The following is a 27,223-nucleotide window of genomic DNA, read 5'->3' as shown; positions in this document are numbered from 1 at the left end:
GATAAGTATTTAACCTGCAGGAAAGTGGGAGTGAAAGTAGTCTAAGCCAAAGAAACAGCAATTGAAAAATAGATATGAATCTGTTGCACTAGTATATACTAAGTTGAGATGTCATTCATTAAAGGGATAGGCTAGCATTAGGCCTTTTGTGCCCTGCAAAGGATTTTGGATTTATTCTACAATCAGTAAACTAGAAGGGAAGAACCTAGAGAAGATCAAAATGCCATTTTTAAAAATCCAAGCAAGAGGCAGAGTGAATAATGGCTTTGGAAATGGAGACAAGTGGCTGATCTTAAAAAATGTTGAATGAGTTAAACTAAATATGTGGGGGTGGGGAAGGTACTCTGAACCTATTCTGAGGTTTCTGTTTGAACAACTAGGTTATGTTACACTATTCCTTGTAAAAGAATTTAAGAGAATAAACAGGTTGTTTTGAATAAGCTTGATTTGTATTTGTTGAGTTGGCTGTCAGAACCTCTGAGTTTTTAGTAGGTGTTTGATAGGAGTTTAAGAGCTCAAAACAGAAGTCTAGATTGGAAATAAATATGTGAAGATTTGTGGAAAAAGTAAACCACAGGTATGGAGATATAAGAGAGGATATAAAGTGGAGCAACAGTGGAATTGGGTATATGCTGAGGAATTCAAATATTTTAGGAGAAACGAGATGAGGAAGAGGACAGAGTGAACCAAAAGTTTCCACAGAGAAGAATGGCAAAGGAGAAGTCTCCAGTGCCAGATGCCACCGGGAGGGTATTAGCAAAGATGAGGCCTTGAGAACATGACCACGGTAAATGTTGCTTCAGTGGAATTGTGGGGGAATAATACAGTACTTCATCTGGGCTGCTTGATGTCAGTTTCTGGGACTGAATTTGTAAGGCCAAACCCATTGAAGCTTGTATCTTTTTTTTTTTTTTTTTTAATATTGAACGCTTGATGAATTTATGTGTCATCCTTGAGCAGGGGCCATGCTAATCTGTGTCATTCCAATTGTAGTATATGTGCTGCTGAAGCAAGCACGCTTTGTATCTTTTGAAAGCTGCCACTAAGAAAGTGGTGCCTGAGTATTACTGAAGGTGTAGTTTCTTAAGAGTGTAGCGATAAGTAAAAAGCACTTTGCACTATCTTTCTATTAATATTTTTTTGGTAGGGGGAAATACTGGGGTTTGAACTCAGAGCCTTGTGCTTACTAGGCAAGTGCTCTTCCACTTGGGCCACACTTTCAGTCCTTTTCACTTTATTTTTCAGATGACGTTTGGGCCCAGCTTGGGCTGCTTTCTTACCTCCTCCTCCTCCTAAGTAGCTGGAACTACAGATGAGAACCATCAAACCCAGCACCTAGCTTGTTTTTTATGATAGGGTCTCACTAACTTTTTATGTCTGAGCTGGCCTCCTCTACCCCTTTCCATCCCTGTGTATGTATGTGTCTTGTCTCTCAGAATCCAGGGCCTCAAGCATGCTAGGAAATTACTCTACCACTGATTTGCACCTGTATTTTTGCAGCGCCTTTTTTGTTTTTTTTTTTTCTTGAGAGAGGCTCTCACTGTGCAGCCCATGCTGACCTCAACTTCTCAATTCTCTTGCTTTCAGTTGCTGGGATTATAGGCATGAACCACCACACCTGGCTTTGATTATCTTTTCATAGTGAGTGACTGACCCTGCAGCCAATTTCTGGATTCTGCTAAGTGGTTCCCTGTTTTCTTGTTGTTTGTTTGTTTGTTTTGTTTTATTACTTTGTTTCATTTTTTGCACTACTAGAGATTGAACTCAGGGCATCAAGTTTGCTAGGCGAGTGCTCTACCAATTGAACCCAGATCCCCAGTCTTTTGTTTTTTTTGCTTTGTTTTTCAGATAGGGACTAGATCTTACTTTGGCCAGGCTAGCCTCAAACTTTGATCTTCCTAGTGCCTCTCAAGTAGCTGGGACCATGGGCATGGGCCACCACACCCATCTTTACCACCTCCACCCCTTTTTTTCATAACATTGCAGTAATGAATATAGTTGTTCTGTTATATTAATACAGATCTCATTTACAGTTTAATATGAAAGAATATTGCTGTTAGGTGATCCTAAACCTGAAAGCCTAGATCAAAATTTAATTTATTAAATACACTTAAATAGAACTTAATTTAAATAATAATTATATTCTGTACCAGTTTCATTTTTATATAAAGTGCTTTCATTGCCTCATTAAATATTACAGTAGTCAGGGTTTCATCAAGAATGTCAACCCACAATTTTTGAATTATTTTACCCTTTCACTACTAATCTGTGGTCTTTTTCCCCCCATTAGTTTTAGTTTACTACAGGAATTTCTCTACTGCTGCTTTTAACAATAAAGCAGTATTTATAGCTTGAAAAATAAAATATTTTATAAAACTTCATGTGATAATCTAAAACCTGGGTTAATTCATAGTGTGAAAGGATATTAATTATTTTAATCTTTTGAATAGTTCTGCTCTATCATCAGTATAATTAAGAAAGATTATTTTCTATCCAAATGATTATCAAGAACTTTTTTCTTAGCCAGGCACAGGTGGCTTACGACTATAATCCTAGTTACTCAGGAGGCAGAGATCAGGAAGATCACAGTTTGAAGCCAGCCTGGGCAAATAGTTCGTGAGACCCTATCTTGAAAAATGCCATCACAAAAAAGGGCTGATGGAGTGGCTCAAGATACAGGACCTGAGTGCAGACCTTAGTACCACCAAAAAATAAGACTTTTTCTTGACCAGGCACCGTTGTCTTATCCCTATTATCTCAGCTTCTCAGGAGGTAGAGATCAGAAGGATCATGGTTCAAGGCCAGCCTAGGCAAAAAGCCAGACTTTATCTCAAAAAATACCCAACATAAAAAAAAGGGCTGGTGGAGTGGCTCAAGTGGTAGAGCACCTGTCTAGCAAGCATGAGGCCCTGAGTTCAAACCTCAGTACTGCAAAAAAATTTTTTTCTTTTATCACTCAAGTAATACATGCTCATTACAGAAAAATTTACATATAAAAATAATGAAAATAGAAATTTCTTTTTCAGAAACTGTGAGGGATCTGAGAACTACCCTGCTTGAAACCTAATCAGTTTTATGGATACTGATAGAAGACATGAGATTCCTGGGTCAGTGCTAAAGGAACATTTACTATTCGTAGCAATAGCAGTGATCTGAGTATTAGTGTCATGCCTATTCCCAAGCCTTATTTCTTAAAAGGAGTATGCAAAGGAGGGCCAAGTGACAGATACATATGCAGTAGGTTGCATTATAGGAGAAGGAACCTCATCTTTTATGATGGGCAATGAGTCTACCTACCTTTTGCTCCAGAGGGAGATGCTGTCTAGCTAGCTATCAGTACATTGTGTAATAGCAATAACCATGAATGACCTTCATTCTTGTGTCACCATCGATGTTTTCATTTTGCATGTGACAGTTGCTGTAGGTTGAATAAAATAAGATTAAATGAAAAAGTGTCTTTTTTTTTTCTTTCTCGGTACTGGCGTTTAAACTCAGGGCCTACACCTTGAGCCACTCCACCAGCCCTTTTTTGTGATTTGTATTCCGAGATGGGGGTCTCACTATCTATTTACCTGGGACTGGATTTGAACCGCAATCCTCCTGATCTCTGCCTCCTAAGTAGCTAGGATTACATTACATTACGTGCTGAGTCACCAGCACTCGATACTGTGGTTAACATTGAGATAGGGTCTCACTTTTTGCACTGTTTGAACCTTGATCCTCCTATTTATGCTTCCTGTGTTAGCTGAGATGAGAGGTGCTTGCCTTATTTATTTTATTTTATTTTTTAAATTAATTAATTTATTTAACAGCTCAAATGCCAGCACAGGGTTTATTCAGGAAGAAATCCTTGTGGAGGGGAGAATCTACCCAATGCCAGAACCCTTAGTTAATCTTTTCAATGGCAATTCTCTCCTTATTTGTTAGCCTCAGCACACTTGAATATGAATAAAACCTGGTTTGGGATTTTTTTTTTTTTTTTTGACGTTTTCGTAAGGATTTGTTTTAGTATAGTAGAATAAAGTATGAAGAAAGCTGGGTAGAGAAAGAGAAACGTTTCCTATTCCGCATGCAGAAAATTGGAGCAAAGACTCCCTATGTTTATGTTTTAAAATAACCTTATAAGCAAAACACTTGCCTATTAATCTTCATTTCATTGACAGAGTAAAAAAACACCTCAAGCAAATTTTACTTTAAAACTTGAACGTATAGATGAGGTACTGTTTTTCAGTAATGTTCACCAGTTAGTCTGCTCATTTTGCCTTTTCTTTTTTTTATTATGACCTAATAGATATGTTGTCCCAATTAGATGGTGGGTTATAGATGAAGGCCATGAGAGTGGGCCACTTCACTTGACTGGGTGGGTACATAATTTTTTTTACCCATTTTCTAAATTAAATTAGAAATATATCTTTGCTTTTCTGATTTAAGAAATGGGGTTGTCATCTTTTAGCAAACAGGATTGGTTTTCCTTTGGCTCCTGAGATCCTTACATATTTACCTCTTTTATTGATATTGAGTAGGTTCTTAAACTTTAGTGTGCATCAGAATCACCTGGAAGGACTGTAAAACAGATCATGTGCCCTCCGCCCCCAGAGGTTCAGATTCAATAAGTTTGGGATGGAGCACAACCTTGGGAGTTTTGTTTTTTTAGTAAATTTCCAAGTGATGTTAAAAGTGTTAGTCCAATGACCACTTAAGTACTAGTGTTGTAGAGAATTGTGCAGCCAGGTATCTGCAGTCAGTTGGTTCTAATATGTCCTACTGATACACAGGGATGTTTATATTAGCACAAAATGACATAGTATTTGCATATACCCTACACATGTAATTTAACCTTAGATTCCCAGTACCTAACACAATGTAAATGCTATATAAATAGTTGTTATTGTTTAGAGAATAATGACCAAAAAAATCTACGTAATCAGTACACATGCAATTTTTTTCAAATATTTTCAATCCATGGTTGGTTGAATTGATGGGTGCAGAATCTGAAAATACAGAGAACAGTGTTTTTTTTTTTTAATAAAAGTCTGTCATTCAGTCTAAATTGCATTTTCATATTTATATATTTATGCATTATTATATAACCAGGCATAAGATCTACTGTACAGTCAGGATATTTTACTGTTATTTTAAAATTCTGTTAGGTAAAAGCAGGGAAATATGAAAAAGTTGGAAAAAAATGTTATGATTTTTTGAAACTGGGTCTTGAGTACATTGAATATGATGAATATCCCTTTATTTTTGTGTGTCTGAAATTTTTCTTAGTAAGGTGGGTTTCTTTAGTGCCATATTGACACAACTTTGTTCATATTTGTTTTGTTTTGGTTTTTAATAGTGTAAAGACAAGATTGCAACTTACAGCAAAACGCCAAAAAATGACCGAAGTGATGTGGGCAAGGAGATGAAAGAGAAATCATCCATGAAACGTAAACTTCCATTTACCATTAGCCCATCAAGAAATGAAGAACGAGAATCAGACACAGGTAGAATACTTATTTCTGGTAAAACATAATCAGTTTTTTACTGTGAATTTTTTTCTTTCATTTGCACTGTTCATTTTTACACCCAGTTAATAGAAAAATATTTGTATTTCAATATTTGAAATTTATTATTTGGGGCAGAAGTTCATCTGTTTATCACCCAAATGTCAGAAAACTATTTGCTTTATTCCCCATTCTTAATATTCATTTCAAATCTCTTTTACCACATTTCAGAGCTTCAGAACTTAATTTGTTGGGGAGTACTCCAGTGATGAAAATTTGGTTGATAATAAAAATCACAGGGATTTGGTAGATTGGAGAAAAAGTTGTTTTATGTGAATCTGTTGGACACTTTAAATTTATAAATAGGGTTAGTAATACGCACCACCAAAAACAAAAAAAAAAGGAAAGGAAAAAAAGTGAGGCTAACTGCTTAAGTGCTATCCATCGTACTTTTATTTCTCAAAATTTTATATACCAGAAGTTGGTACTTGAAATCAGTCAATCTCAATTATTCATGATAGTTGAGAGCCTTCTTACTACCATCTAATCAATTACAAGATTGTACTTTAGCTCTGGACCAGTAATTTCTTAAAACTAATATAAGCTTGAATATTCTGTATTTGTCACAGATATTTTATTTCTTGTAATATAGTAATAATAAACTGTTCTAGAAAATGTTTTAGTTTCACTCACAGAAAATTAGTGTTCTGTTGTGAATACAGAAGTTTGTATCCCACCTACATCTTTCTAGTAGACTTCAATCATCAGTACCAGATATCATGATTTTGAAACACCCTGTGCTAACATAGCTTTAGAAAATGGTATAAATTTAATACACACATTTAGTAGGTAGTTCTCCTTTTGTATATTTGCTGTCTCTCTTAGTTTGCATTAGAAATAGTTTTTATGACATTTTTTAAACTTTGAAGATTGCTCTTCCTAGCAGTGATTAAGGAATTATGTGCTTTTTTAGTGGTAGAGGACTTGCCTAGCATGTGTGAGACTCTGGGTTCAATTCCTGTACACCAAGAAAAAAAAGAAAGCAATTAATGTGTTTTCATCATTTTAAGTTACCCTAGCTTCTTCTAGAAATTCAGAAACTTTTTTTTTTCCCATTAAACATGACCCTTCTTATCCTTGATATTCTTAAGCAATTACTAAGTAATTGCTTAATTAATTAATTAATTGTAATAGACAGTTACATTCATATGCCAAATAATATTTCCATGAACAAGAGATTGCATATACATTGGTGGTCCCATAAGATTTTGTCACATAGGAATGTTGCAGCCATATTAGTTTGTAAAAGTAGACTCCATGCTGATTGCATAGGAATGGAATTGCCCAGTGACTCAGAACATACTTCTATTATTAAGTGATGTATAACTGCATATGCCTTTAGGTACCATTTAAGATCTAACACTTGTCATAGTTTCTCCTTGGAAGTCCCTTTGCTGGTCATTTTTAAATTACATTATCCAAATTTTATTTTCCAGTAATATTTCTAACAGTAGTTTGAGGAAGAAGGGATTTTGATAAATTCAAATATTGTTAACATTTTTTAGGAGTAAAGTTTCGAAATAAACTTTCCATGACATTCTTTGTTACTAGATCATGTAGATTATTTTTCTTTTATTTAGACAAAAATTAAGGACAAAATGTTACTTAGGAAGACATGAACTTTAAGAACTGAATAAATGAAGTCTTTCTTCCCATTTTCTCCATGGGGAACAGGAAATGTTTCTCTTTTTTTCCCTCACTTCTCCCCACTTTATCCTGTTATACTAAAATGAATTCTTGCTAAAACTTTAGAGAAAGAGAACTGAGTAAATATAATCTGATTCATAATTTAATAATTGGATTATATATACTCTTTACCCTGATAAATCTTTTTGACTGTTTGCATTTAGTAGGGTGCTGCTACTGTGTTTAAGAGTATTTCATTAAGAAATTCTTACCTTTTCTTTTAAAAAAAACTTCACATGTCTTCATCAAACAAAAGTTTGGTGGATATAAAACATGTTTTTGTTAGGCAGAATTTATAAATTTTACTAAATAAAATTAAGAAGAATTTCCTAGGTCCAAAGCCAAAATATGTTATTTATAATTTAGCTGTCTTTTATTTTTCATTACTTAAAAAAGATAGACTCCAAAGTACCATTTAAGTGACATGTTCCATATGAAAGATAGTTACAGCATCAGACTATATTTTTTTGGAGTTCTTTTTTTTTTAAATTGTGATGAGGGTAAAGTTCTTAAGAAATATCAAATATATCATATTTGAATTTACCCCCTTGTGTTTTAAACTATTAGCTGAAACAAAGGGGGGAATATTTACTGTATGCATTAATGTATTAAGTTTTATATATAAATATTTGTAGCTTTAAAAAATTTCTTAAATGTGAAAAAGAAAAGCACAAAAATGGGAAACTGGACAAACGATTGGATTCTATATTCAAAACAGTATAAGTATATGAAAAAACATACCAACAGTAATCAAAGTAATACACTTTATGGTGATTGACAGAATTATTAGCCTTAATTATAGCCAGTGGTCATGAAATGAAGGTAGGAATTTGCTTTAGGAGTTTAATCTAAATTGTTAATGGTAAATATGACAACATATATCCCAAGCGAAGCTTCTAATTTGACTAATTTTTTACTTTTTTATAAATGATTATTGATGAGAGCAAAAATTTATCAAGACTGTTTATTTCAGCTTTGTTTATAATAATGACAACCCCCCCCACACACAAAACCAGGAAAATAGTGTCATGTAATAAAAGATTTGTTAAGTTATGGTAAATCAAATAAGGTAATATGGTTTTTACCCTTACAAAATAATATCAGAATTAATGGTATGGAAAGATATTCATGGTATGTATTGGAAGTGAAAAAGTAGATTATAAAATAGTATGTACTATTTGATTGCATTAAAATCATAATTTGTATATTTCTATATGTGTACATGACATACACACAGACATAAAAAGATAAAGCTGGTATGGTGGTGCACATCTGTAATCCCAACTATTTAGGAGACAGATATTGGGAGGATTACAGTTCCACGATAGCTGGAATAAAAAGTTGACAAGACTCATATGTTAACCAATAGGCAGGGCGTGGTCCCAGCTATGTGGGAGGGCCATAAGTAGGTGGATCTCAGTCCAGGCTGGCCTCAGGTCAGAAACATAAAAACACAAAGCTCTATTGGAAAATAACCTAAAGCAAAAAATGTGTGGGGATGTCCTGGAGGTAGACTTCCCTGAGCCCAAACCCCAGTTACCCACTCCCCAAGAAAAAGAAAGATAAAACTGTTTAAATACTAAAGACCTTTTCACTAAGCCTAAAACTGTTAGGTGTATTTTGATTCAGAACCAAATGTAAATGATATAAATCCTGACTTGGCAAAATAAAAGAACAGGATGGGCAATAAAGAGAATATGATAATAATGCTACTTAGCTCATCCTTTCTCTGAGCAAGGCATGAACTGATACTGTCTAAACTGAAATGCATAGTTTTAAAAAATGTTTACTTAAACTTTTTAATGTTTTAATATTGCTTTATTTGAAATTTCTTTTAATGTTTTTGTTATATACACTGTCTCTTACAGAGAAAAATCATTCCCTTTAGTTTCCTTTTATTTTGAAAATAATGAAATTAATCTTAACTTTTTTTTATTTTAAAATAGCATAGTCCTATCTCTTCTCTCTGCTGGTTCCTTTGTCTTTGTGTATATTCAGAAGGATGTTTAGAATGGTATCTACACTGTATTTCCAGGGTTTGGAATATTTATTACTTTCTTCTTTGTACTTTTTGCATGCCTTGTGTTTGTAAAATAGTAAACATATATTACTTCTGTAAGGTCATTGCTTTTCAAAGAAGGTATGTATTCATATCATTCTCCATGGAAGGTCCACTGGTCTCCCAAATTAGCAATAATAGTATCAACCGAACGAGGGATTCTTAGTCTTCATTTTGTGACAGGCTAGTGGGTCTTAAACTTTCTAAAATTTCAATTATTTAACACTTACTAATTTTTTAAAATATAGTTGTCTAAAAAAGTAGGTAATTGACTAGACAAATAAAATTTGGAAAATAATTAAAGCATAATTTGATCTCATGCCAGTGGTTCCTTATAGCTGCATCATAGTACTATTTGTTGTGAATTACCTTATTTCAATAAAACACCAGTGTATCTGCTTATATCATTCCAGTATCTAACTTACCTTGACCTCTTCTTTCAGAAAATTACCATAAAGTTTGTACTATGGAATATTAAGAAGCCTATAAAGCCAGTGTATCAAAAAATGACCCATCGAATCTGTGAAAGCATAAAAGCAACTACCTTATGTAGAAGATATTTCTTATACCTATACATTAACTTGCTTTATCACTTATTTTTAGCTTTTGAAATTTACTTTCAAACTGTCTTAATCAAGAATATTGGCAGGATGTATAGTTATAATAGAAGTAAATAATAGCATAGTGTTTATCAAAGATTTTGGAGTTTAAGTCTCTGCTCAGCCTCCTACAAACCTGGCCAGTTTGAGCTTTTATCAGTCCCAATTTCCTCATGTTTATAAGTCCTGATTCCTCATCTACATATATTCATTTCATGATACATTAATTAAACATGACTGAACATGGATTAACGTTGGCTCAAGTAGATAGGAATGGAGTTTTTAATTTAATGCAATGAGAAGGATAGGCAGAGGCAGTCCATAGTTGGTATAACAGCTCCATAATACTAGTTGAGACTGGATCCGTTTCTTCTTTTTGCTCTGCCTGTTTTGGTTCATACATGGTCTTTATCCTTAAGTATTTTTTTAATCACAGGGTTGTAGCTTCCTCCTGGCAAAAAGTAGAGGAGAGAAGACCAAGAACAAAAGTATCTTTTTCCCATCGAGGCTTGGCCTTTTTATTGATGAAACAGCCTTCCTAGAAACTTGAGCCTGCATCTCTTTGGTTATGCTTCTCTACTTACAAGTTAGTTTGAAAAGTCAAATATTTTTAGCAGGGTATATTGTCACTTTGATCATAATTGAGGTATTACTGGTGAAAGAGGAAGAATGACACTGGGTAGGTAGCTTACAATATCTGCCACTGAATGTAAAGTGTAGAGTAAGCAAAACTCTTGTCTTGTTTTTTTCATCTTTAGTTATTAAGGTTCCTACCTAAGTCAACTTACCAGTCAAAAAATAGTACTTCTTTCTTATCTCATGTCATTAGGAAAAGTCATAAACCCTTAGTGCAGAAGTATTGACCAGCTATCTGGAAATACCATATGAAGTCTCTTCTTAGCCTTCAAACTAAATGTACAATTATTTTGTCACAAGTAATACCATCAAGAACATCTTTGCAGACTGCATTTTTGTCATACTCTGAATTATTTATTTAAAAGGGTGAAACATTTTTATGATTCTTCATGTTTCTCCAAAATAATCAGACCTAGTTACCAAGCTTCCAGCAGTTTATGAATGTTCTTTAACCTCAAACAGAATTTGAGGGGTGTGTTTTTCTTTCATTTTGATAGCTCTAATATTGTATAGAGATAAACCAGCAGTACTTTTATCATTTCCGTTTGAATATTTATGTAACTAGATAAGAGTATCCTTCACTTTTTTCATGATAGCCTCCTTTTAGTAAGCATTACTTATTTACTTACTATAGTATTTTCTTTTGTCATTTTTAGGTAGTATGATTTAAGAAAATTCAAAGACATAGAATGATCTGTCCCTAAAGTCCATATGGCAGTTGTAGTGTTGAAATTTCATAAACTAAGCCTTCTCTTCCAGCCAACCTTAGAAGTTCTGTTTTCCTGAAGTTTTAGATGCCATTAATCAGCCTGCCTTAATTAATGTGATTCAAATAAATTGGGAGAGATGGACATTGTAAAAAGAAACCATGTTTTAGGTAACAGGTAAAGTCAGTGTTTTCCTTAATAAGAACAATCACCTTTGGTGATTTTCATTGCAATTACTTCTTACAGAATAACTCCAATCCCCTTCCTAATGTTTTATTATAAAAATTTCAAACTACAGTGTAGAGTTTTAAAATCATTCCTGTGTTTTTCTCTTTTGCAACCTAAAGAGTAGGATTAACATTTAAAATACTGCTTTTAGTCTGGTATGGTGGTGCACACCTGTAATTCCAGAGCTCGGGAGGTCAGGGTATGAGAATTCAGAGTTCAAGGCCAGCCTGGGCTACAAAGCAAGACTCTGACTCAAAAAAACCAAACAGGGCTGGCAGAGTGGCTCAAGTGGTAGATCGCCTTCCTAGTAAATGTGAGGCCTTAAGTTCAAACCCCAGTACCACCCAAAAAAAAAAAATTGTTTTCAAAATATTACAAGTTTTGGCTTGCCTTACCTTACTTACTATAAAGAACATATCAGGGAGAGAGAATTGCTCTACTTAACCGTTGGCCTTCTATATCAGTCTTGTAGTCTCATATAGCCTAGTCTTGGTGTAGCATACTAGGAAGAAGTAGTAAGTAAATGGATAGGATATGGAAGCTTTAATTCTCTAGCTCCTGAATTAAATCTTTAGAGAACACATATTCAAGTGCCCCAAATATAAACATACTTATTTGAATAAAAGCCAAAGGGTGTATGAATTCAGGGTGGATTGGATACTTCTAAAGGAAGATTTGGGTGAACTGTTAAACTGCTTCCTTATATTAATGTAATTGAAAGTTCATTTCATCCACTGTGCTTTGATCTGCTATTAAATAATACCTGCTTTCAATAATCTATTCAATCCATTTGATTCACTTCATTGGTTGCCACTTTTTCTTTGCCATGCAATCTATGGAACCCATTTAAAATTTTTTGCTTATCTTTGTATGAAATGCCAAATACTGTTTTTATGGAATTTTTTAACTTGCTTGCTTTTATGTATTTGATTTTCAAATATGTGTTCATGGAAATTTATGTCATTCAACTATTTACCCACTTGCTTTAAAATAGGTCTCAGTGTTATTTTATAAATGATCCCCTTTTTGGTTGAATGGACCATCTCATCACTAAACTTACCTTTACTTGTTCTCTAATTTGGCTCCCCCCCAACAACTCTTTAATTACTTACACCTAACTGAAGTCATGAGTACTGACTTTAATAATGATTCTGGAAGGAAAAGTATGCATCAATGAATTAAACCCGTGAAGATCAGAATAGTAATATTATGAGATGGCATGGCATATTTTTTAAATATCATCAAAGTCAGCTCTCCATATTCTTATTCTGTCATGAATTGTTAGTCAGAATTCCATAGTCTTAACTAATAAACTTTGTTTTGATTTAGTTGCTTTCTTCCTAAGATGTGTTTAATATTGATCACTGTAATAATTCATATGATTTGAAATGTATACAGTTTGTAGAAAGGCCTGTGGTATAGGATGATACTGCACTCTAAAGTGTTTGTTTTCAGAATACTTTTTGCACTCATAATACAAAAAGTGTGATTCAAGTTTTTCAAAGACAAATTCTAAACAGAAAACCAGTGGTAAGAATATTTCCTATTTTATCATTATTCAGAGATTTAAAAAAAGATATAGCATCAAAAGAGATGGTATGTTTTGATAAGCAACATCAGTAATGTTTGTTACTAAAGTACATGGTCATATTTCTCAATTTTAAGATATTTCAGTTGAAGAAACTCACATTGTAGGTATTGACCAAACCTGTGTTAAAAGTACTTTTGGCTTTACCTTAAAAACAATCTTTTGGAAAAAACAGTGATAGATCATTGCCTAACTAACTGGTGGTCTTTTGAAAAATGTTGGTTTGTTGACTTCTGCATTTCCCTCGTGTGCCTTTTTCTTTTCTCCTGTCTCTTCTCATTCTGTAGATTCAGACCCAGGACATACAAGTGAAAATTGGGGGGAGAGACTTATATCTTCTTACAGAACATACTCAGGTAATTAGATTATCAGGTGCTCTATTCAGACAGTGGTTTCTGTCACATTTACAGTTATTGAACTATAAATAACTTATTTTCAAACCAGCTTATAGATATTTCTGATAAAATAAGTGAGCCCACAAAATTTTCCAGTTTTTGTTCTGAGATGTCTAGTGCATCATATCCAACACATGCTATTTGTGAACACTGTAAGAGGGACTGTTGTGTATCTCCATTTAGGTTTTGTATTGCACAGTGTGGGGACACCCTTCTGGTAGAAAGCAATATGAAAGTCAACCCCTCCCATGATATTGGTGCAGTACAGCAACCCCTGTGGAAGGATGATAAATGTCCTTAATCTGCTTTATTGTATACCCTTCACAAAGTACATCAAGTGTACTTAATTTGATAAGGTTGTATCATTTTATCCTTCAGTCATGTGATCTTTTTTAAAAAGCAGACATTTAAAAATTTTTTCTCACTGCATTTTTCAGTCTTAATTGCCTTTGCTTCCAAGGTTGATTTTAACTGTAAGTGGATTAAAATACCAGGTTACCTGGAGAGGTGACATGACTGTTAACTGTGTTGGAACCTGTATTTGGCTAGGGCTGCAGTTATATGTTACTGATTCATAATTACTCAAAATAAAAGAATATAAGAGAATATTTAAGTACCATCATTTTTAAATAAAATGAGTTAGAGTATTCTCTAGCATATGAAAACTGTTTTGATTGTCCTATTTTATTGTTTCTAATGAGTCAACATTCCTATCTCTAAACTTTTCAAAATGTAAATATTGTTTAGTCCCTGTGTAAAACTAAATAAACCTTCTGTTGATGTTACAGTTTTTATTTACTTTGAAAATTTGTGTGGTTCGTTGAAGATAGAAACTAATCATCCTTAAAATTACCCTGAGAGTTAATTGATTTATTAAGTTAGTAGTTCTAGTTACCAAAATTGGGTAGAGGAAGTCATATTTACATTCCGTTACTGTGGAACTAGGCCTGCCTACCTTTCTAAAATGTAACTTCTAAGGACCAGGATACACGTAAAAGCTGTATGTGATGAAGCCATCTGTGATTTCAATATCATTGCTGGAAATCAAGATACATTTCAGTTGTTAGAGACTCATAATATTTTAGAACCAGAGCATAATAGCAATTTTTTTCCCTAGATTGAAATATGCACAGTGCAAATGTGATTGATTTAATTATATGTCAACCCATATTTGGATTGTAACTCCATCGTTTCATTTCTTCTGTAGAGACTGATTTTTGAGACACTGATAGGTTGATGAATCAAGTGCTCCAAGGAAAACTTTTGTCTCTTCCCCATGATATACTTTACTTCTAACAGGGAAGTGACAGCGTTGAGCGTTGTTTATTCTGACAGGACCCGGAAAGAAAGACATCTCCGTATTTCTGAAGTTCTGAATCTTGAAAGTCTTTTCAAAATTCTGTCAAGAATTTTACTTGATAAGAATCCATTTTGCTTTTGTTTTGAATAGTGTTTAAGTGAATTTGGAATTTTCCTTAAAAGTCTCTAGGTTACAGGACTACATATGTTAGCAAAATGGTAGAGCCCTTGTCTAGCATGCTGGGGCTCTGGGTTCAATCCCCAACAACACAAAAGATAAAAGGAGATCCTGACTTAAAAAATACCTAGGTTGGCTGAGAGGAATTTCAGGTCTAAGGTAGACTGTGCTAAATGAACTTGTTTTTCAGTGTACCTGTGTTTAAAGTTTTGGCTATTATTGGAACAAATAGATACATTTTTTAGTTACTAAAAGCAGGGGAACTGTTTTGTTGTTTTTTTTTCAGACATGCAGTATATCATCATTTTTTACTTATGATGGTTCAGAGGAAATAAATCCTGTACAAGATAGATTCCAAATGAAGTCTCATTGACTGCTTTCAATTTGAAAAAAGTATACTTTGTAAGATATTAGTCTTAACACTTAACAGTTTTGGCTAATGGTGCATTTATCAAGCCTAGGTACCTTGCATTAGCTACTACTCACTTTCCTATCTCATACAAAACATAAATTCAGACAAATGACTATTGTAACTAAATTAAAGAAAAATCATAGTTCTTATTGGATGCATGCATCCAATTTGAATTTTTATTTAAATAGTTGGAATATATCCAATGAGGTTATTCATTTCCAAAATGTAACAGTTACATATTTGATTATTTAGCAGCATAATAATTCTAATAATGGAGCTTATAATATCCTCATTCTGTAATCCAGGTATTAAGATGGTAATCTTTTGTAAAACATTAAAATGCAGTTTTGCAAATAGCAAGTAAAAGGCAAAAATTTCTCCAGAATTGTAGAAAATATTTTAGGGAGAGATACCAAGCAATTTTTGTTTATATTTATTACTAGATTTTACTTTTTTTCCTTGAACTATATTTTCTTTCTATAAAATTTTCACAATGCTAAATATTTTAATTTTAGAAGACAAATGCATTCATTATATTTAAAATTGTTTTTTCGATGGGAAAACAATAATAATTATAGTTCCTACCTAAATACTAGAGGACCAAGATGGTATAGAAAAGTATTGAGAGTTTACGTTTCAGAGAAACGGTTATCTCTAGAGACCCATGAAGAACTTTTCTAATAATTTTCATAATGGATTAACTATTCTGCAGAGATTTAAATATAAAATTGGATAATTAATAAAATTGATATAAGAATTATGAAAATGAAAGATTATATTAGAAATATTAATAAGAGCTGATTTAGTAAGTCTTGAAATTTTGAGTTTTTTGTTATATAAAATCAAATGTTCAACAAAATGGAGTTACAGATTTTTGAATGATTTGTGGGCAGCAGACTTCAAGTGTTAGGATCTTGAATTTTTTGAGGCTATTAGTTACCAGTTTATCCTAATATCTGCAGTGGTACACTGGAATAATCATTAATTCTTATGCTTACTGAAAATAATCAGACTTTAATTCCCTAAACCTTGCTAGCTTAATAAATGCTTACCTCTTAGAGTATTCTACTTGCCAAAAAATACAAACCCACTGTATTGACTACTAAAACTTTCATTCCCTCTCATTTTTACTGATTTTTAAATTTATTTTTTATTTTATTTATTTTTGTAGGTATCCCTAAACCTGAATAAAAAAATTCCAGAAATTGATGCCTAGACAGGTAATAGCTAGACCTCTGCATTTGCTTGCACAGGGCATCTGCATTAACTCCAGAAAATTACTAAAGAATGACATCTGTATCTCTTAACTATATAATTCAGTGCAGTCTGAGTTCTACACATTCAACAGGAAATGCTATCTGCATTTCCAGAGGATTTCCTATAAAGCTAACTCTCATCCTTGTGACAGATAAGATCTCTTTGGAAAGGACGTTTTCAGGATCTTTTGTTAACCCACAACCACAATGAATCTTTAATTTGCTCATTGTTAGCTTTAATATCATTCCTTGTTCAACTGTCCAATCACTGGAATAAACTGATTTGGCATAATGAGACTTGTCTTAAATACTTAGCTTCTTGGAAGATTGTAGAAGTCATGACTGGAACTAGGGAAGTAATTTGAAGGAGCACTAGTATATAGGTTTAGCAGTAATAATAAAATTATAATGACTGAAAGAGAAGTTTCAAAAATCTTTATCCACAGAGTCAACTAACCACAGGTCGAAAATATTCAGAAAAAGTTTGCATATGTACTAATGATGTACAGACCTTTTTGTAACAACTATTCACATAATATTTACATTATATTAGGTATTGTAAGTAATCAAGAGATAATTTAAAGCAAATAGGAGAATTTGCACAGTTAATGCAAATACTACACCCCCCACAACAGGGCTTTTTAGAACCCACAAACCCTTGCAGATAGGATAACTGTACTGAGCAATATTTGAGATGTTATTCATGAGAAATTGTTAAAATACAAATTTTACTAGTAATAAATTTCCAAGTACCTGAAAATAATAGAATTAAGAATATATTTTTCCAGCCAGGCATGATGGTGTATGCCTGTAATCCCAGCTACTTGGAACGTAAGAGACCAGCCCATGCAAAAAAAGTCAGCAAGACTCTATCTCAAAAACAAGAGTCAGGGCATGGCTCAGGTGGTAAAGACTTGCTTAGCATACAGACACAAGGCCCTGATTCAGTCCTCAGTATTACAAAGAAAAGGAAAGGAAAAAAAAAAGTGTATTTTTCCAAATCTTTCTGTAAAAAAAATTGCTTATACAAGTCCAATGCTCTTTTTGTTTCATTCATGTTATATACATTTCTCACATGTATAACGAGATGCTACTCATACATAGATCTGTCAAAAAAGTTGTCTGATGTTTTCTTTTGGATAGTTACTATTTGTTTCAGATTCTTACATGTTTATTAATAATTCCAGAGAAGGAAGGTCCAGAAAAGAAGAAAACAAAGAAGGAAGCTGGAAACAAGAAATCCACACCAGTTAGCATTCTTTTTGGTTATCCACTCTCTGAGCGAAAGCAGATGGCGCTTCTTATGCAGATGACAGCAAGAGACAACAGTCCAGGTGATTGATATCTACCATCATTAACTTAATATGTATTCTTAGTTTTCCTCAGGCCAATGTAGCTCTGTCTTTAACAGTTATTTTTAAACTAGTTTTCCTTTTGGTCTATTCTTAAATTTAATCAGAATTTTTTCTAACATCAGTTTATAGTTTTCTGATTGTGTTACAATTTATTATCTGTACCCTCCACTAGACTAGATGCTATATAAGAGCAGGGATCTTTGTGCTTACTAGGTATTGAGTAAAGGGTTGTTAATTGAGTAATTTACAAATGGCTTAACCCTCCTTATCTCTCAGCACCTTGTCTGCTCTTAGCACTTTTCTTTTTTTTTTTAGTGTTTTTCTTTTTTCTGATTGATCCAAAAAAGTAAGTCAGTTTTGTCTGGAGAAAAGTTTCAGCTCTGAATTCAAGGCATCTTTTCATATAAGGCCAATGCATTGGGAAAAAAAAAAAGTTTTTTCAGTGAGCTATTCCTGTATTGACTGTTTAATAAATAAGTAAACTGGGACAACATATTTAAATTCTTATATTTCTAAGTGTCATAATTTCAATCAAAGCATTTATATATCTGATGTTTTTCACTACTGAAAACACTTTAGGGCTGCCTGCTTTTTAAATTACAGTGTATTGTTTTGGTTACTCTTTCTGTTATTATCTTGGGAAAGTCTGTGGCTAAATTAAAGATATTTCACACAGTGCTAAAACAGTAAATGCTTCTCTGAAATGTTGGCTTTGAATCAGACTGAATAGGTAGGCAGACTTTGTTTTTAAAAACTGATTTTTTAATACCATGAAAGTTCGTCCTTAGAATAAATTAATGTATACAATAAGACAAAAAGTAGAAGTCATTTCTCATCTCCAATGACCCCCCCCCCGCAGATAGCAATCGCATTTGAGTTTTTTATCTATACTTCCAGGGGGTTTTCTAGGTATAAACATATACATACATATTTTTGTTATAACTGTTCTTTTCAGTATGAATACAATTATAGTATTGATCAGCAAACAGTTGGTTCTTTTCATTTAGGAGTAGTTCTTAGTCAACTAGAATGGAAAGCTTTTTGAAATATTGTTTGGATTGTTTTATCCATTGATGGGACCTTCAGTTTTTAAGAAAATTAACAAACTGATTTCTTAAATAATTTGACTATCAAGATTACAATGAAATTCATTCAAAGAATGTGTCTTGAGTTCCACTGTTTACCAAGAAGTCTTTTAAGCCATTTGTGATACAGTGATGAATAAGATAGATGAGGTTCTTACTCTTGTGGAGTGTACATTTTAGAAATACTTAAATAGCAAACTCTTACTGAAACAGTGTACTGGAAAAATCCAAAAAGGTAAACCTTTGAACTTTTTTTCTGTTGAGGAAAGGATGATAATGCTTTAGAGTAATAATCATGACAGTTTACAAGACTAATAAGGAAAATTATTTTCCAGGATTTTTTTTTCTCTAGAGCAGTTTTTTTTTTAATACTTAAAGATTTTCAGAATTAACTCTTTCTTTAACTGTTAATTGGTTAAGAAGCCAGTTATTTGTTTTTTTTTTTTCTACACCAGTATTGAAATCAGAGAAGGAGATGTCATCTAGTTTAAATTTCTGGTTTTTGATGTAGAAAGTAGGAAAAAAAAATCAGAAGATGAGAATCAAAGCAAAACATAATCTACAACTGTAGTTTTCACTTAATATCAGGACAGAACTTTAGTGCTTTGTTAAAGTCAGAGGTGTGAACTACAGCTTTCAGTGTACCTATTACCTATATCTTAGAATAATAGTATAACATGCCAGGAAAAATACAGTTTTTTGCAATTCATCAAATCACTCATTATGTGGACAGTTTTAAGATTGTATCTTCATTAAAGTACTTAGTACCATATTATTTTAAATAAGAATAAAACATTTTGACAGGATAAAACATTTTCCTGAATTGGTTTATGATATATGACATTCATAAAGGAAGATATTGTCAAGTTACTAACAAATCATCCAAGTTAAGTATTTTTTTAATTAGCATTCATTAAGTACATGGGGGTTTTAGTACAAAGGGGTTTTATTGTGATAATTCCATAGATGTGTATGGTATACTTTGAACAAGCTCATGCCCCTTATTACTCCCTGCCCCCATTTTGTTTAGTTTTTATTTTTGTGTGGTGATACTGGGGCTTGTACTGAGGGCTTCACACTTGCTAGGAAGACACTTTACCACTTGAGCTACTCCACTAGCCCTTTGTGTTGGGTATTTTCGGTATAGGGTTTCTTGAACTATTTACCTGGGCTGGCTTCAAACTGAGATCTTCCTGATCTCTGCTTTCCAAGTAGCTAGGATTATAGGCTAAGCCACCAGTGCCCAGCTCCCCTCCCCATCCCACTCCACCCCCCCCCAAAATCCCATTTTCAAACATTATGCTCTCTTTACATATATGTGTAACGTACTTTGATCTTTTTCAGTCTCTGGTACCTTCTGCTTTCCCTCTGCCTCCTCCCACTGATCTCCCATTTATACTTATGTCCTATCATCATCATCATCATCATCATCATCATTATCATTTTAGATATAGCTTCCACATATATGAATGAAAATACATGATATGTGGCTTTTTGAGCCCACATGATGATCTCTAGTGCATCCATTTTCCCACAAATGACATAATTTCATTGTTCTTTATGGCTGAATGATGCTTCATATGTGTATTTACTATATTTTATCCATTCATTGGTTTTTGGGCACCTAAGCTGATTCTACATCTTGTTTATTGTGATAGTGCTGTCATAAACATGAGTGCACAGGTCTCTCTCTTGTATGTTGGATATATGCCCAAAAGTAGTATACCATAGTCATAAGGTAACTATTTTGAGGGTTTTTTGAACCTCCATAGTAATTTCCATAAAAGTTCACTAGTTTAATTCCCACCAATATGTATGAGGATTCCTTTTCCCTCTGAATCCTCACCAACATTTGTTGTTATTTGTTTTCTTGATGATTGCCATTCTGACTGGGGTGAGATGGAATTTCCATGCAGTTTTGATTGGTATTTCCTTTATGGCTAAGGATGTTGACCATTTCTTCATGTGTTTATCACTCATTTGAACTTCTTAGGACTGTTCAGTTTATTTGCCACTTATTAATTGGATTATTTGTTCCTTTGGTGTTTAATTTTTTGAGTTCTTTGTATATTCTGGATATTAATCTTTATCCGTTGAATAGCTGGCAAAGATTTTCTGTCATTCAGTGGCTCATCTCTTCATTCTGATTTCTTTTTTTTTTTTTTTTCAGGATTGGAATTTGAACTCATGGATTCCTGCTTTCACAGCAGGCACTCTTTAGCTTGAGACCTATACCTCCAGTCCATTTTGCTCTGGTTGTTTTGGAGATAGGATTTCATGAGATATATGCCCAGGCTGACATCTAGGCATATAGCTCATGAAGCTTTTTATTTAATGTGGTGCCATTTGGCAGTTGTAGTCCTATTCAGATAATAATTTCCAATATCTGTGTCTTCCAGTGTTTTCCTGTAGTAATTTTGTTTCAGATCTTACATTAAGATCTTTGATCCACTTTGAGTTAATTTTTAGCATCTTTTTTTTTTTTTTTTTTTTTTAAGCCCTGGGGTTTGAACTCAAGTCCTTATGCTTGCTGGGCAGGTATTCTTACTGCTTGAGCTACTCTGTCAGCCCTTGAATTGATTTTTGTACAGGGTGAGAGACAGAGTCTAGTTTCAATCTCCTAACATGTTTTCACAGAACCATTTGTTGAAAAGGCTCCTGTGTCAAAAATTAGATGGTTGTAGCCATGTAGGCTTTATTTCGGATCTTGTATTTGTTCTGTTGGTTTTCATATCTGTTTTTATGCCTGTACCATTCTGTTTTTTTTACTGTGGCTGGGTAGTATAATTATGATACCTTCAGAATTGTGCTTTTTTGCTCAGGATTGCTTTTTCTATTTATGGGACTTTTATATTTTCCATATAGGATTTTTCTGTTTCTGTGAAGAATGACATTGGGATTTTGATGGGAATTGCATTGAATCCGTGTTGAGTTATACAGCGATTTTTCACAACATTCTGCAAATCCATAAACATGGGAGGTCTTTCCATCTTCTGGTGTCTTCATTGTAGAGGTCTTTCACCTTCTTAGTTTATTACTAGGTTTGGTTTTTTTGAGGCTATTTTTGAATGAAATTGTTTTCATGATTTCTTTCTCAGCCTGTTCATTGTTGGCATATTAAAAAGCTACTGATTTTTATGTTAATTTTATATCCTACTACACTGTCAGAACTGTTTATCATATCTAGGAGTTTTTTAAGATAATCTTTAGGGTCTTTTAAATATAGGATCATATCTTCTACAAAGAGGGATCATTTGCCCTCTTTCTCCCCTATTTGAATCCATTTTATCTCTTTCTCCTGCCTTATTGCCCTGGCTAAGAATTATAGCACTATATTGAATAAGATTCTTGTTCCTCACTGTTGGAAATTATTTCGGTTCCCATTTAGAATGATGTTGGCTATAGGTTTGTCATATATAGCCTTTATTATATTGGAGTATGTTTCTTTAATTCCTAGTTTCTTCAGAGCTTCTATCATGAAAGATTGTTGAATTTTATCAAAGGTTCTATTTGCATCTGTTGAGATGATCACATGATTTTTGTCCTTGATTCTGTTTATGTGCTATATTAAATTTATTGATTTGTGTGTGTGTTGAAACCAACTTGATCATAGTATATGATCTTTTTAAAGTGTTGTTGAATTCATTTTGTTGAGAATTTTTACGTCTGTGTTTATCAAGAAAATTGGTCTATAATTTTTTTGTGTGTGTCCCTATCAGGTTTTAGTATCAGGGTAGTACTGATTCCATAGAATGAGTTAGGTGGCGTTCTTTCACTTTCTATTTTGTTGGACTAGTTTGAAGAGTACTGGTGATAGTTTTTTAAAGTTTGGGTAAAATTTTGCAGTGAATTCATTTGGTCCTGGGCTTTGCTTTATTGTATGAGTCTATTACTGTTTCAGTCTAATTGCTTATTACAGATTGGTTTAAGTGGTTTCTATTCTCTTAGTTCAATTTTGGTAGGTCTAGAAATTTATCCATTTCTTATTATTAGAATATAAGTTTTCAAAGCATTCCCTAATGAGTTCCTCTAGAATTCATTGTTATTTGTTTTAATATCCACTTTTTGTCTCGAATTTTATTAATTTGGATTGTTTCCCTCTTTTTGTTCCATTGGTTTGTTGATCGTATTTTTTTCAAATAACCAACTTTTTGTTTCATTGATTCTTTGTATTTTGTCCCTGTTTCATTAATGTCTGTCCTAATCTGTATTATTTCTTTCTCTCTAATAATTTTCAGTTTTGTTTGTCTTATTTTTCTAGGAACTTGAGGTATCATTAGGCAGTTTATTTGTGATCTCCCTATTTAATGATGTAGGTGCTCATATCTGTAATCTTTCCTCTTACCACTGCATTTGTTGTATCCCAGAGGTTCTCTTAAGTTGTGTTTTTATTTTGATTAGACTCTAGGAATTTTTTAATTTCCTCCCTTATTTCTTCAGTGACCCACTGATCATTCAGCTATGTATTATTCAGTATCTATATGCTTAATATCTTTTGAAGTTTCTTTTGTCATTGATTTCTAGTTTCATTCCATTGTGGTCTGATAGAACACAGAGATTTTTTCAGTTTTCTTTTGTTAAGACTTTATGTCTTAAAAATATTTATTTAGGAGAAAGTTCCATGAACTTCTGAGAAAAATGTTCGTTATGCAGCTGCTAGATGAAATAGTCTGTAAATGTTTGTTAAGTGCATTTGGTCTACAATGTCATTAAATTCTAAAGTCTCTTTGTTGATTATTTGTATGGATTGACCTATCTATTGGTGATTGTTATTGAAATCTTCTGCTATTGTTGTGTTGGAGTAGTCCAGTAGTATTTGTTAATGAAATTGAGTGCACCAAACTTTGGTGCTTATATGTTAACAGTTATCTCCCCTTGATGAATTATTCTCATCATTAACTTGCAGTGACGTAATTTGTCTTTTCTAATTTTACTCTGAAGTCTCTTTTATCAGATAAGCATATAGCTATTCCTGTCCATTTTTGGAGTCTTATTTCCTTGGAAAATCTTTTTCCATATTTTCACCCTAAGCCAATATTTGTCTGTCAGTGAGATGCATTTCTTGTTGGCAACAAATAATTGGTCTTACTTTTAAATTCAACCCACCATTCTATATCTTTTGATTGGAGAATTGAGATCATGAACATTCAGTGTTTATATTGAAAAAACAAATAGTATGTCCTGCCATTTTGTTGTTTTTATGGTATACCTTCTGCAGCACTAGTTTATTGATCATGAATTCCTTCAATTTTTGTTTTGTCATGGAAGGTTTTTTATTCTCTCCTTCAATTATGAAAGATAGCTTTGCTGAATACATTAATCTAGGTTGATAGTTATTTTCTTTCAAGGCTTGGAATATATCATCCCATGCTGTCCTTGCTTGTAAAGTTTCTCTTGAAAAAGTCTGTTATTCCAAGGGGTTTGCCCTTGTATGTGACTTGTTTCTTCTGACTTGAAGTTTTCAGTATTCTTTTTTCTGTTTATTGAGTGCTTTAACTATAATGTTGTAATGTGTCTGTTGGTATTTCTGTTCTGATCTTGACTGTTAGGTGCTCTGAAAGCCTTTCTCAAAATTGTGGAAGTTTTCTACTATTATTTTATGAGATATTTTTTCTGTGCCTTAGCTTTTACCTCTTCTATTTTTATTTCCATGATTAATAGGCTTGATCTTTTCAGGGGTCTTGAATGTTCCATTCATATTTTCTTTTTTTTTTCCTGTCTTTGTCTGATTGATGTAATTTCTGCCCTTCATCTTCAACCCTTAATACTGTTTTTCAACTTGTTCCATTCTATTAGCAAGGCTTTCAACGGATTTTCTTGTGTTATTGAACTTTTGTTTCCAGGGTTTCAATTTTTTTCCCCAGGATTTCTGTCTTTATTGAATTCCTCTTTCATATCCTGCTTGTATTATCTTCCTTATTTCATTCAGCTGTTTATTTTAATTTTCTTTGAGTTCATTTAGCTGTTTATTTGTATCCTCTGATTTCATTCAGGTACTTATACATGTCTTCTTTAATTTACTGATCATTCCTGTCATTGCTATTTTGAGTTCATTATTTGAAATTTCATCTGCTTCACTATAATTCAAGTGATTTATTCTGGACTTGTTGACTTTTGGAGGAGTCACATTTTCTTTTTTTTCTCATATTACTTTTGTTTCTGTGTTGGGATTTACACTGAAGTCAAGTCATTGGAAGTTTTAATGACTTACAGTCTTTCAGTTGAAATAGTCTCAGTGTTCAGGCAAGACAGTGTAGTGGCTAGGTTGAAGTGCTATTTGTCACCACTGGACTGGGGCGTATGACCCAGTCGCCAAGCATTTGCCACTGTGCTCAGGGCACCAGGCCTCAGTCCCAGCACAGCTTGGAGGCTTTTGTATAAGCGTCCCTTGTCCTCCTTCCGGGCTGCTTTCCACTTATGCCTCAGGCATTGGGACTTAAGCTTCTACTTAAACTTGTCTGCAGGACCACATCACAATCCTCCTCTACTACCTCATGCTTGGTTCCCACACAGTCTCCCAGAGCAGTGGGTGTTACTTGTTTTCAGGCCCCTAGACTATCTCAGTCTTAAACAATAAACCCTCTCTCAAGATGACACCTTGCTATCACTCTCTAAGACAGGGGGAGCTACAAAATGTCTTCCTTCACCAAAGTTATTGTTTCATGATGTAGCAGTTGCTATCTCACAAATGTACCACTAGGTTTAAAGTTTGTGGGAGCTGTGGACTTACCTTCTAGCTAGCTTCCACTCCTCCTCCCAGAAGGCCAAGAACAGGCTTGAAACTGTTTGCTGCTCTTCTCCATTTGACTTCTCTATGCCTTTTTTTTTTTTTTTTTTTTTTTTTTGCTGTCATGCCCCCTCTTTCACAATTTCTGTTGCTTTTATTATTCTCTCTTCAAAATATAGTCTATCCTATGTTACCTGCATCTTCTCATTTTCAGAATCAGAAACATGGATTCTTCTAACCTGTCATCTTGCCCTGCCTCTCCCAAGTCAAGTTTTAGGTTACTAGTGTGAGAAGGTATTCCCCATGTTCTATGAAATTGGCACATTATTATTAAAAAGTTTCAAATAAGTATATAAAATAGTCTAGAATTTTTGTGAACTTTCTTCTTTCTTACAGATTCGACACCAAATCATCCTTCACAAACAACACCAGCCCCAAAGAAAACTCCCAGTTCTTCATCTCGACAAAAAGATAAAGTTAATAAAAGAAATGAACGAGGTGAAACTCCTTTACATATGGCGGCTATTCGAGGAGATGTGAAACAAGTCAAGGAATTAATAAGTTTAGGGGCAAATGTGAATGTGAAAGACTTTGCAGGTAAGACTAGTAATTCATGTCTACTACTGAAGAACTAACATGGAAACAGATAATGATTATGGTTTAATTCATACTCTTTTATTCCTTCTGCTGAATGAAAACAAAAGAATTATGAAAGTATATTTTATTTAGAACCTTTGGAGTATGTACTTAAAATCCAGTCTCTGCTGTATTTCCATGTCAATTACTCAGACCTTTACATATTCAACTTACTTTCCAGTTGACATACTACTGTATAGTTCTTTATTCAAATTAGTTTCTATTCTAAGTAAGTATATGTTTTCAAAGTAGTTAATACTTTAATTCTTTCAAGAATGCTTATTAACTTGGACATGAGGACTATAAAGGTGGTGTTACTTTTATTTTAATTACTCAAATAGCATACCAGTACATTTCTACTACAAAGAATTCAAACAGAAGGGCTAGAGCACATGCCTAATAAGCACAAGGCTCTGAGTTTAAATTCCAGTGTGGAGGGGGAAGTATGCAGAAAGTAATATAGAAATTGCCCTCAATTTCACATACTATACTACCCTGCCTTCACCACCAGATTTTTTCTCTTCCATAGAAGTATTAATAACAACTTCAAGGTTATCCTTTCAATGCATTTTCATGATCATATAAATGAAAATTTACACACACACACACATGCTTTTAAAAAGAATTTTTCCATCCCTTCAATCTACAGTTCTGCAACCCACTTGTAATGTCCAGCAGATATTTCTGTCAGTATATATAGATAAGCCCACTTCATTTTTAATAGCCTCATAATATTTTTATAGCTTAGTTTTCCTTAAGCAATACTGTAGTGAACACCTGGTAGAAATATCTTTGTGTATATAGAAGTATTTCAGTAGAATTGAAATT

The 27,223-nt window shown here is 33.4% G+C and overlaps 1 protein-coding gene and 1 non-coding gene across 12 annotated transcripts in view; one reads left to right on the top strand and one right to left on the bottom strand.

Moving 5' to 3' along the window:
- The window catches only part of Ankrd12 (ankyrin repeat domain 12), a 149,447-nt gene that overhangs the window by 60,190 nt on the left and 62,034 nt on the right, over window positions 1-27,223 (top strand). For 5 of the 11 annotated variants that reach the window (XM_020184897.2, XM_020184906.2, XM_074070425.1 and 2 more), the window contains 4 exons: window positions 5,342-5,489; window positions 13,340-13,408; window positions 17,780-17,926; window positions 26,156-26,356. In XM_020184897.2, coding sequence (XP_020040486.1) covers window positions 5,342-5,489; window positions 13,340-13,408; window positions 17,780-17,926; window positions 26,156-26,356 — 565 coding nt within the window. Of the gene's footprint in view, window positions 1-654; window positions 788-1,587; window positions 1,642-3,026; window positions 3,108-4,291; window positions 4,361-5,341; window positions 5,490-13,339; window positions 13,409-16,507; window positions 16,557-17,779; window positions 17,927-26,155; window positions 26,357-27,223 lie in introns of those variants that run through there. The other 6 variants (XM_074070427.1, XM_020184903.2, XM_020184902.2 and 3 more) reach the window with 6 other exon arrangements.
- LOC141422834 (U6 spliceosomal RNA) lies at window positions 916-1,017 on the bottom strand. Its single transcript, XR_012447555.1, has one exon. It is a non-coding gene; the product is annotated as a U6 spliceosomal RNA (small nuclear RNA).

This window comes from Castor canadensis, chromosome 4 (assembly GCF_047511655.1).
Source record: "Castor canadensis chromosome 4, mCasCan1.hap1v2, whole genome shotgun sequence".
Classification (NCBI taxonomy): Eukaryota; Metazoa; Chordata; class Mammalia; order Rodentia; family Castoridae; genus Castor; species Castor canadensis.
This window is presented reverse-complemented; position numbering and strand designations above follow the sequence as displayed.